Source organism: Neopsephotus bourkii, unplaced genomic scaffold (genome assembly GCF_033783945.1).
Source record: "Neopsephotus bourkii isolate Nb327-2 ecotype Australia unplaced genomic scaffold, CSIRO-AGI_Nbou_v1 NB_196, whole genome shotgun sequence".
In the NCBI taxonomy this organism is placed as follows: domain Eukaryota; kingdom Metazoa; phylum Chordata; class Aves; order Psittaciformes; family Psittacidae; genus Neopsephotus; species Neopsephotus bourkii.
The window spans coordinates 6,289,194-6,301,428 of record NW_026900709.1 but is presented as its reverse complement, the minus strand read 5'-3'; the positions used below and the strand labels follow the sequence as shown (position 1 = coordinate 6,301,428).

The 12,235-nt window shown below is 47.8% G+C and overlaps 1 protein-coding gene across 5 annotated transcripts in view; it reads right to left on the bottom strand.

Moving 5' to 3' along the window:
• The window catches only part of KLF7 (KLF transcription factor 7), a 62,004-nt gene extending 55,500 nt beyond the window's left edge, over window positions 1-6,504 (bottom strand). For 4 of the 5 annotated variants that reach the window (XR_009729196.1, XR_009729195.1, XR_009729197.1 and 1 more), the window contains exon 1: window positions 6,068-6,502. Coding sequence is in view for 2 of the 5 variants with exons in the window: in XM_061378062.1 (XP_061234046.1) it covers window positions 6,068-6,169 (102 nt within the window). In the remaining 3 variants the exon portion in view is untranslated. Of the gene's footprint in view, window positions 1-6,067 lie in introns of all 5 variants that reach the window. The other variant, XM_061378082.1, reaches the window with a different exon arrangement.
• Window positions 6,505-12,235: the final 5,731 nt, after the last annotated feature.

Genomic DNA, 12,235 nt, shown 5'->3' with positions numbered 1-12,235 from the left:
TGTTGGGACCAAGGCAGAAGCACCCATAGTACAAAGAGGACCTGCAGGGAGAAATTCAGCAATTTGGGTGGGTGATTCCTGCAACTTGAGCCTGAAAGATGCCACCAAAATGGCACTTTCAACTCCTCAGTGTGGCTGGGAGTTTGCAAGTGGTGCGGGCATTGTGGATAAATACATAAAAGAATGGGCATGAGGCACTTGAGAGTCCAGGGGAACAGAAAGGGAATTAAGAGGGACTCAGCACCGTTCTTGAAAACACTTTTATTAACTCTCCAGAATTCCAGTTTACCATCCAAGAAGAAAACTGGCACCAATTACAATACCTGTGAATAACTTTTGAGTGTGGTGACCAAAAGCCTACAATTTTTCTTCCCCTCTGTGGAAGGTGACAAACTTGGTAGGACATGGTGTACCCCATTGCTTAACGTACTGAACACCAATGCTGCTCAGCCAGTGAGCAAAATCCCTTTATTTTATAAAGACAATTGCAAACAAGGTTATTCATATGCAGCTATAGAGTCAAACAGAAGCAGCTTCTTTCTCACTTCCCTATATTTCCCAGCACAGAATGCAGAAGCAACATACTGATGTTTCTCAGTGGACAGTCATTTCACAAGGCCTCAAAAGAGACAATATCCAGAAGATACCATTTGCTTCCACGCTGGAGAGCCTGAGTTTGAAATTACTGCCTGGAACTGAAGACCTTCTTACATTTCTACATGGCACTATCACATTACAGACTAGCTATATATCGTGATTTTTACATAGCCACTCTAACCTATGCAGTGCCTATTCAATAGGACATATAGAAACATGAAGGGGAGGGGAGATCTAAGCATCCCAAACATATAAAATATTTTCTAGTTGAGTACCCACATTATGACTATGCATTGCTTGAAGATATTTACCCCATTTCAAAATTACTTGACGTAAGTCACAATCAGCTATTTTAAGACCTGCAATGTGGATTGTGGGGATCTACACTTTTCATAATGCCAAGAAATAATCACTTGTAACAACAGATTCTGTAATTAAGGAAACAATAGAGACAGCAGTGTCAAGTCTGTTTTTCCATCCTTTCTCCATCTCATTTTGTACAGTGACAGGAGCATGTTTTCAGCACAGGGAGCAAGCAGAGATCCTGCAGGTATAAATGGACATGCGCTGGGAGTCTGAAATACACTGCACTACACATGTGGCTGTTCTTGGAAGTCAACCATTTCTGCAAGTTATTCTCAAGAGGTGTGATGTACTGTATGCACTTAAGAAATGTGTTACACTGTGACTGGAACCAAGATGAAATAGCAAGATTAAAAGAGATGGTTTAGTTTATGTAGTGGCCAACTATGCCATTAAACTAGAACAATGGGGACGATGGGAAGGCAGGAATGTCCTCCAGTGTGATTTATTCCCTTCCAGTAGCAGTGGAAATTTTTCCTATAGGCCTGAAAATGACCCTGTCTGCCAACAAGAAGCATTAAGATGTAAGAGCTCTGCTAGATTAGTCACCTCAGGATACTCTGCTCTCACACAGCACAGGGATCTCAAAGCCATTTGCCAGAATGGGTCAAAAGCCCTGCAAAGACCATGCCTGAGCATCGTTTTTGTTGAACAATCGTTTTTTGGTCACTTCAGAAAGAGGGAAACTGAGGCTTGAAGTATTGATTAAGTATATGTAAAGAAAGCTCTACATCAGAGTCAAGAGTGAAACAAAGGCTTCCTTGATCCTATGCTTTACAGGAAATGTGCATCTTCCTTGGAAGGGTAATTGTTTACTGCAGCTGAGAGCAGCTGGGTCAGCCAAGGCAAGAGGAAATGTTACTGGGCAATGGTTATCAGGCAAACAATATAATGCCATTTCCACTTCTGCCAGCCAATGTGACCGGTTCTGCCCAATGACACACATGGGAAAGGCTGGCCCCTTGAGAAGCAGCCAGGGTTTGGCACCTAAGCCCTGCTGATTTTATGTACCTGCGTCAGCTACACACATGGTGACCCTGTGCATCTACCTGCTCTTTTGTGCTCCTGTGCTCTCACACTGTGGGAATTGCCATGCTAGAGGCTGCCCTATTGCCCCACAGAATATGAAGAGAGGCTCAAAATGTCTCCTGATAAGACCTTTTCTCCACAAAAGGACAACCTTCACAGCCCTCCAAGAGGCCTATGAAGAAGTAATAGGGATGGTTTGAAAGGAAGAGACATAGCCGACTACAGAAGATGCCTTCTGCACACTGATCTTTCAATTACCCCCCAAAAGAACGTTGTGAAACCCAAGCAAGAAGAACAGAATGAAGCCCCATGTCCACCCCTTCCCAACTGTCAGACCTGCTCCCTGTTCTTTACAGCCTGGCACACTGAGAGTGGGACCACGTGCAGCTGCACAGGCTACTCTCCTCATAGTCGCCTCCCTCAAAAACAGCCTCCTACCCACTTCCTTCCTCTGCAGAGTAGCAAGGCGCTCTTCAGCCTCGTGCTGTCTCTCCCAGCAGTCTGGTTCCAATCTCGGGGATGCCACATCAGACAGCTAACCCCGAGCAACAGCATATGTGGTAAGAGATCCTCCCGCTGCACCACAGCAGACATGCAGGTGCTGAAATCTCCCCCTGCCCTGGTCCTAATCTGCAGTCAGCTCAAAGGGATAGAGAGCAACAAGGACTGTTCAATCAGAGCCAGCATGAAGCACCAGGCAGAAACACACAGACCCTGAGATACCAACCTGCTGACGTACACCGAATGCCTCATTTTCCAATGCACAGAGCCCACCTCTTCCTTTAATCTCCCTCGGTGCTGTGGCAGCTCAACACTGCTGGAAAAGCTAAGCAAAGACTACACAAAGTTCTCTGTCTCCTGATGAAGCTGTGCTATGAATTACTCTTTAGATCCTGACCTTCCCACTCCAAGATAAAATTTGCACGATGGAGTACACCTAAGGCTGACATAGTGAAGTTCAGCTTTTGCTGCCTAAAAACCAAGCCCTACCTTCCCAACATGGGTTTTAAAATAAAGTGAAATACACCATGGATTTAATTTCAGCTTTCACTTCAAGTATTTTCACTTTCACAATGTAAACTATGTCCAGGGTGCAGTGAGGGGGGTTTTGTTTGTGTTTTTTCCTCCTAAAAAAGAAACCTACACAAGAGATGACAATCTCTTCCTACACAAAGTCTGTTTGTTTTGTTCATATTGCTGGGTGGCTCTCATTCAACTGCAATGATAATTGTCAAAAGTAGAGATACCAAACTTGCTCACATTTCTCTTGCAGTGGGAAGGAAACAAGGCAGAGATCAGCTGACTGCATGCAAGCATTTAGCAACCTGCCTGTGCTGTCAGTGCCCTCCGTGAGCAATGGGTGTTTCACAATCAGAAATATGAGCAACTGCCTCAGCTGTGTAGTGCTCAGCCAGCAGCTACAAAAGTGTGGTCCAGACTCAGGAGAAAAGGTAGACAAGACTACAATCACTTTCACCCCAAGGCACACTCTGATTTTCAGTGGGGCAAGTGCATCTTTTACGGTGTCACAGTAGATGTCATTTCGACAAGCAGGAACTGGCATAGACTAACCTCTCCACATCAAGCACTAGGAGCTGCTAATCACAAAGAAACTGGAGCTTACAATGTGACAAGGAAGCCTGCTCTTGACCCACACAAATCCTTCCCCCTTTTTAAGAGACTGAAGTAATCTTCCAGGGTGCTGCTTTGCTGCTCGGAGAAGCACTGCTCTGGAGCCTCTGTGGAGATTGGGAGCAGAAGACCCATTCAAGTGTTTTCACTTAATATTAAAGCTGCCACTTCCCAATTCTGATGCTTCCCGCAGGGATCAGTCACTGCCCTGTCATCTTTTTTCCCTGGGGTCTTAATTGCAGCCTGACAGTTTAAACGGATGCCTTTAGAAATACACACACATGCACATATATCCCTTCTCCCAAAGTTGCTACAGTTTGCCTAAAATAAATAAATCCCCAAGACATGGCTACATTTGCAAGTGATTCAGAAGAATGAAATTGGGGTCTCTGTGTCAGTGGGTCTGCCAAGTGTGCATGACAGCATGCTCTGTACAGCCAGCTTCAGTTGCTCCCACCACCAATACATCGGTTTTGCTACCCCTTGTTGCAAGGAGAGTCCAGGCAACAACAGGGGAATAAAAACAAACTGTAAATACAGGATGCATTATGAAACATCAGGCACTGGTTGCAGGATTTGAGGGGAAATGAAGGAAAATGTAATAAATTATTTTCAACTTCTCTTTTCAAACATATGTGAAGAATCAGCGGGGTTTAAGCAGGAAAGTGTGAGTTTAAATTTCACAATAGTAACAGTGGGCTTGGGTAGGTATATTTTATTGTATAAAACAAACTGCTGCTCTTCCACACATAAAAGAAGGCAGCAGGAGACGGAGTATCACACACAGTACTGCCTAAAGCATGCTGGCTATGTCAACAGATTATCTCGCTTTGGACTGTCTGGACTGTTACTAATATGCAACTGAATCTGCAACCAATCCAACAATAACAATGCTATGAAATTATTTTTTAAATGAAATTATATTAACATTTTATCTTTAATTATCATGCTACAAATATAAAAGGAAAACAGATGTGACCATCGTGGATGTGCAAGCTGAGTATTAATAACAAAAAGCATCCCCTCCCCCTCGGAGGATAAAGCAAAGTTGGATCAGTCATTTTGCAAATTAAATCCGGAAAGTGTTCACACTGTAGCTGTCAAGAACCCTCTGGTGTGTTTGCATATATACACACACAAAGCTGAAGCCAAAACAATTTTAATAGGGTAAACCTTTAGAGATCCAGCCCCACTCCAGCTGGATGACAATGCTACAGCCCAGTGTACCCCAGCAGCCCTACTGTCCACATTTCCCTACACACTTCTGAGGAAAAATTAAATGAACATCCCAAGCTATCACTTACTGGAGCCCAACACACGCTACCCTCACACTAGCCAAGACTAAGGTGAATGCTGGTAAGATGAAACCCAGTGGCTCGTTATTCTTACACCCACAGTGTCATGGGTCCGTGCGCTGCATTAGGACCACATGTCATCCCAACCACACTCCACTATTCCTACTCACCCCAGGATATTTTTTTTTCTTTTAAAGAGACACTAGTTTCCAGGATTTCACCTGGTATATCACCTCTACCAGAAAATCACAGCAAGAAACAGGATTCACAACATCTTGCCATAATAAGGAATCCTGCCTTTCCTTTTCCCTCAGAATCCTAGCTGGTAACTATTCATAGATCTATGCATTTGGGCTCACAGTTCATTTTATACAACTCTTTTCCTTGTAACCTACTCTTCTCCTTGCTCTTATTTATTCACACCACCAATCATTATTTTAATGCATGTATAATACTTGATTTCCATCTTTATCCTAAATCTGTCTGCATATGAACCCTACAGTGCCTCAAAACACACTGCTTTACTGGAACCAGCCTAAGGCGTCATTGTTTTAAGATACAGGAAGAAGTGTGTGCTTCTCTGCACCTTCTAAACCAAGAGATAATAAAAAAGAATGAAAAATAAGTCACCTCCCTAGTTACACAATTTAGGCTAAAAGCTTTTGCTAGTGCTTTCACACACCTGCCCACCCGCCATCTCCGATTCAAGCTACGATTTTTATTGACATATACTAATTACCTGAAAATAAGAATGATCTATTTCTTTTCCACCAGCTGCCAGATGTCAGCACTGGCTGGAAGTGAACAGCCTTGTTTAAAAGAACAAAAACAACAACAAAAAGCTCTAAGCTCAAAAATAAAACACCCTAAAAACAAAAGCCTTTTAAAGAATGCCACCGGATCTCAGGTGCTGCCGGGTGTGCTCGGAACGAACTGAAGGCAGGCAGATACGAATGGACTGCTCAGTTTGTCATGGCAAAAAAAATACAGAGAATTAAAGGTCTACCCACGCAGAAAAAAAACACAAAAAGAACCACCAAAAAAACCAACCCAACCCTGAATCAAAGAACAAAAATAAAGTCATAAACGCAGCCCCAATGCATCGACTGTCTGCGCTTAAGAGATTTACAGGAGTAATTTAAATGATTCACCTGCTGCCAGTTTTCCTCCAAGGATGGCAAAGCTGAGAAGTAGCCGGTGTCGTGGACAAGCTGGAGTTCCTGGAATATACTATAACTAGCCAAGACATCCATGCTGCTGCTTGAGCAAGACCCTCTCTTTCTGCTTTTGTGTGTGTTTGTTTGCTGGGCTAGGGGGATTGTTTTTGATCATAAAAAAAAAAAAAAAAGGAGAAGGAAAATCAACCAATGATAGATCCAGCGTCCCTTTGGCTTTGTTTTGTTTCAGTCACACTTTTAAAAAAGAGAGAGAGGAGAGAATCAGCGCGGAGGGACGGCGACGGCCGGGGGCCGGGCCGAGGAGGACGAGCGGCGCCGGCGCGCACCGAGCACCCCGCGGCCGCCGCACCGGGGCACTTCCCCGCCACCGCGCACCGCGGCCATGCGCGATGGCGACCGCCCTCCCTGCCCCCTCCCCTCTTTATTTTCGGGAGATCACTTTCCCCCCTCCCCGTTCTCCTCTCACCCTCCCTCGGTAAACCCGGCCCGGCCCCCCGCCGCTGCCGCCGCCGCTGCTTCACGGCCGCCTCACGGCCGCACCGCCCTCCCCCACCCCCCCCCCTCGCGTCGCGCAGCCGCGCGGCCCACTCAGGCAGCGCGTGACCATGTAGGGTAAACGGCGGGGCGGGAAGGGCGGGCCAGCGGCGCTCCTGAAGTCGCTCTCGACCAATGGCGTCCCCGCTCAGGGAGCTGGGGCGGTGCCTGGGCTCGCCGGTGGCTGCGCTGATTGGCCGGCAGCGCGGCTCCCGCCTCCTCCCCGCGGCCCGCGAGGCGGTGCGCGGAGAGCTATTTTTAGGGCGCTATATAAGGGGGCGGCGGTGCGCGCGGCAGCGGTAGAGCGCGGTGCGCTGAGGGGCGGTGCGGAGCCCTGTTGCTCCAGCGTGGCCGCGGCTGCCGCTGCTGGCTTAGACGGGAAAGCGCTGCTAAACCGCGGCTCTTGGGAGCCGGTGAAAGCCGGCACGGGCGCTTGGTGCCTTCCGAGCAGCCAGCCCGCAGTGTGCGCGGCCGTGTACTTGTCTCCAGCCACTAGCGCTCGAGTCCTCGGGGTCTGAGGGTGGCCAGACCTAGGAAGGGTGTCGGCTTTTTTTAATCACGATTCCACTGTGTGGAAAAAAGATACGTGGGTGATAGGGGTGGCAGAGGGAAGCAGGCTGGGAATACACCCTGTGCAGGAGCTGCCAGTCTAAGGAGCACATGGTCGGTGCCTGAATGCGGAGACAACAGCATAACCCAGCTTCTAAGGCAAAGCCAGCAGTGTTAGTGCAGCCAGGCTATCTCCAGAAATGCTTGCGTGCTTATTAAGGCATCTATTACGGCATTTAACCAGGCTTAGCTGTGTGCTGAGCCCTCTTCTGAGTGTTTGGGTTGGCTAATGAGTTGTTTGACCTTAAATGGTTAGCGCGGTGCAGAGCTTCCCCAAAATCGCACTGGCCCTGGGCATGGCTGTGTTTCTGCTTTTAGATTGCAGAACCGAGTGTGCTCATTTAAAGATGATGGGGGGAGTGTCCAGTAATGGAAGAAATATGTTCTTTTTGTTGCGCTCAAATGCGGAGTGCACTGTAGTCCCACCAGTTGTTTTGCCAGGGTCCTATCTAGCCACCAGGTAGCTGGATGAGCACCCCCCAGTGCCCTTATATGGTGGATTGTGAGCAGTGTGAGTTTGGGGTATCGGGGCAAGCAGATGCTGCCAGGGGCTGTTAAAACTCTGGTTTTAGGGCAGTTGCATGAGACTCTTAAGTGACCAAGGTATCTCTACTTGCTGTTTTCCTCTTGCAGCCAGATGCGAGTGCCTCAGCTGGTGTAAATTGGTGCAATGCCACCAGTACGTGCACATCCCATGTGTCCCCGCTCAGATTGATGTGAAAGCATGAGGCAGCAAAACTCATCAGGGCTAATTGGTTCATGGTATGTTTCCTTTCCTTGTGATGAGGACAAATTGCCTTTTCGAAGACAGCCCGTGTTAACGATTTTGAAAACCATGTTTGAAGCAAGCTGCTTTTCTGAAGAAAGCCTGAATAATGGCTGCACCAACCATACATTCTTGTAGGTGTTGGCAAGCAACACTGCTGTAACTTTGGACTAAAGCAGAGTAACCACCATGCTGTAGTCTGGGGAGTCAAAACTGAGAGAGAGAAATGAAGTGTTGCTGAAGGAGCTGCAGTAATCAGGAGAGACTGGACATGAGCAGCTTTCTGAAATGAACGGTCTCAGCTCTGCAGAATCACTTTCTGGTTGAGTCTTGTGTTGCAGAAGCAGTGGGATGGCTTATGGGAACTGTGGCTCAGGCTTTGACCCTGAAACTGCACGTCTGGATGGTCCAGGGTCATTTTACTTGGAGATGGCTGTATCCTGTGAGCTGCTTGTGAAAACATGTTTCCCAGCCTTTTCCTAGGGAGATGGGGGTTGTCTCAGACAGGACCCTCTCCAGCGTCTTCAGCTTAGCAGAAAAGCTCGGTGTGAGGCTGGACGTGAATAATAAACTGCTCTTTCTCATAAATATACCCATAAATGTGTAAATGTATGTGTTAGTGGGAAGATGAGGGAAGGTTAGCGCAGCGAGCACTGCTGGAGAGGTCTCACAGACTGTTGTTACCAATTCCAGGCATGCCTCAGTCTGGCAAAGTGACGCTTCCTGTGCACCTTGGGAAGGGAAGACTTTGAGACAGGAGAGGACAGTGCTGGACTAAGGTGGTAAGACCTGGAAAGAAGCAGCACTTGGGTATCGTAACCCAGCTCCTGTACCGAGAGGGCTATGTTAAAAATACCTGTTTCAGAAAAAGCTTTCAGTAAGCATTTATTCTTAAGAGCTTGTCAGTTCAAGGCCATATGCATATGCAGAGGCTTTTTCTGACCTAGACAAGGAAATAGAGGACAAGAACAGGTTTATGGTGTGAGCTACTTAAACATACGGTTTTGTCCTCAAGCTCTAATTCCTGTGGCTGGAAAACATTTTGTTGTTATACTTCTGGTCTTATTTAGCATAACTACTGTTTCAACATGTAGAAAGTTTAGTGCTCCGATGTCCAAGCTCCCTTCTAACACTGTCATGTGAGGAGATCTAACCTGTGCAAGTTGTGGATTGCTCATGCTTTGGGTTATTGCAAAGCTTGGTTTATACAGGCAGCCCAGGAGTCCCCACTGCCTTGATAGTCACCTCTGCTTGCTGCTGAGTTGCTCTCCTTTGAATCAGTTTAAATCTTTCTACTTGTCTGTCTTAGCCTGAACTTTCTGCTGAACACTTATCCTGTAGGAACAGGCACTTTTCCACCCTCAGGGTGAAGGTGATTCTCAGTTATGGAGCTCAGCTGCTTTACACCAGTGAAGTGCAGAGTATGCGCCCAGGTTGCACTATAACTGGTGGCCATATCCGGCGAGCAGATGCTGCTCTGCCTGCTCTGGCTGGCTTCAGGAGGAATTGTGTCTGAGGGCAGGATTTTGGCTGTGAGCCTTGAGGTGAAGAGCTGGGCTACAGATCTGGCCGCTTGCCTGGGTGGTTTCCAGGCAGACATTGCATTTTTATTGTCTTGGATATTCTGCTTTGGAGGTCAGTTGAGAAAGCAGAATGGGGCTGTCACTTGGCAGAGCAGAAAGGTGCAGACAAAATTGAACGTGGTGATACGCTGTGTATAATGCTGTCAGGGCGGCACCTGAGGTAGCATCTACCTGTGCTAACCCAGAGGTAACAGCAGGCTGTTTCTGCCAAGCTCTCTTTTGTTTCCCGGGCTGTACTGACCTTACTCTTGGCAGATGGCCACTTCCCCTGCTCCAGCCCAACCACGCCACCCGTCACGGAGAGCAACGCAATCAAGCGTGGAGGAGGAGCGATGCCTCCCCACTGCTACACAGCTGGGCTCAAGGGCACAGAGGACTACACAGCAACTCAGGCAAAGGGTGCAGGCTGGACCTGCAGGGAGTGAGGCTGGGCGTTTCAGCCATAGCACAGCTCTGTACCATAATGGGTAAAGAGAATAGCCTGGGCAGGGAGAGGGCTTTTTTAGGCTAGACCCAAACTTTATACATGGTGAAATGCTGGGAAGATGCAGGGAGGTGGTATGGCTGGTTGTGCAATAGCACAGATGGGTCTTGGCACCTGAGAAAAGGGAAGAGGGTGTATCTTTGACATCAAGGGGCAGTGGAAGTGCTAATCAGTAGTTAAAGAAAGTGAAAGAAAACATTTCCTTGTTCCTTCTGCTCTTCTACAGAAAGAGGAAAGGTGACTTCACTTTTCTGGGAAAAGCTTCAATTTCTCATTGCTTGCCACAGGACCTCTGGCAACGACCTTATCTACCCTCTCCAAGTTGAGAGCACAGGATCGCCCCCTGCACTTGGCTGGGTCGCTACAAGCCACTGCTGTGCACAGAATGGCAATTTTGGTTGCTGTGGTTGCTTTCCCTTGGGATATTTCCATCCCTACTTGCCTCCAGGAGCAATGGTGAGGCATGCATAATGGGGAATTGACACAGAGGCTGATTTACAGGGGACTTTGGGGTGTCTGATTAACATTTCATTGCTCTGGTTTGGGCAGTGACAAGGTGCCATAAAGCCATCAGGTAGTATATCAAAGTATAGTTTAAAGATTTCACTGGGTACGCCTCCTTTAAGTACCAATGAGACATCTACACTAAGATCTCTTGTACACAGCTCTTGATGCAGTTTCCAACCCCATGGCATTCTCTGTAGTTGACAGAAGAGCTAAAGCACTTTTTCCTGCAGGGGCAGGTTGGCCTAGGTATCCAGGCTACCCGTTTCTTCTACCCTCACATCTGTGTGTTATGCTGCCAGCTGCACCTCTTCCTCTCCCCAGCTCAGATGGAGAGTTAATACAGCTTTTCTGTGTACACAGCCTGTGACACGGGTGTTCAGAGCTGTTGGTTCTTCCTTTGGAGTCACTCCTGGAAGGAAGAGGCTGTGCCTGCAGGTTGGGAGGGTTGAAGTTATCACTGATTGTAAAGCCTTGGAAAGAGCAAAGGGGAGGAAGAGCACTGAGAAGCCTGCTGGAGTGTGCTTGGGTCTTCAGCTGCACCCTTTTCAGGAGTGGATGCAGAAAGCTATTGCCATGGAAGTGGTGGTGGTGGTTGTTTATGACCAGGCAGCATAGTTCGGCTGGAAGAGGCTGCCAGAGGCACAGCGGGAGAGCTGAAAAGCCACCCTGCTGTTCAGAGTTGCCACTTCCTGATACTAGAGTGTGTCTGTGCATCTGTGTCCATATCTGATGAGAACTAAAATCCCAATAAACATCAAGCAGCCAGAAGGGAGACAATTTCCTTTCCCATTGTGAAGCATCTCTGCAAGCCCCAGACATCCCCATTTCCTGTCCAGCTGTATCCCTCCGAACTTCTTTCCTCCTCCTCAGATCTCATTTTCCTGGAGAAAGGCCTCTACTGTTGGCCCCATGGCTTTCTCCTATCCCTGCACAGCAGCATTTCAGTGATCTGGAGGGTAGTCCAGTATTTCATGCTTCCTTCTGGGACGTGCAGCCCAGAAACAACATCCCAAGGGCACAGGGGATGGAGGTGGTTTCCTCTCTCCAAGCTGAGGAGCACCATGGCTGTAGCTTGCAGCCATCACCCACACCAGTGCTTGGCTTTGCCTGGATGGGACACAGGATGATTCTCTGTGCTGGGCATCTGTGGGTGAAGATGCCTCCTGGATCCAGCGAGCTACAAGAGGCTGTGTCACAGCAGCTTCCTTGTGCCTCCCCTCCTTCCTAAAATCAGGCACCATTTGACTCCCCTTACCTTTCAAATCAGTGCCCTGCGGACATTGCAGTGGGTTTAATTGCAGGGCAGCTAAAGAGCACGCTTCAGGATTAGAGATGAATGGGTTGAACCATAATCATAGCGTAGAGTATCCAGAGTCTCAGTGGACTTTGCAAGTTGATCGCTGGCCAGATGCAGAAGCTGTTTGGTGAGAAAGCAATATGTGCCATCCTGAAGTGGAATATTACCCAGCTGAGTTCTCTGGGCTGAGACAAAAACCAAAGCCCCGTGCTCAAAGGGGAGGTTAGAAATCATTGCTGAACAGACCTGATCCAGGTCTGGCCTGGAGGCTTTTGACACCCCCATACTGGAAACACAGTGAGCACACTCAGCATGTAAAAAGATTTGAGTTTCCACTTCGGAAGGGGAAGGAATCTTCATC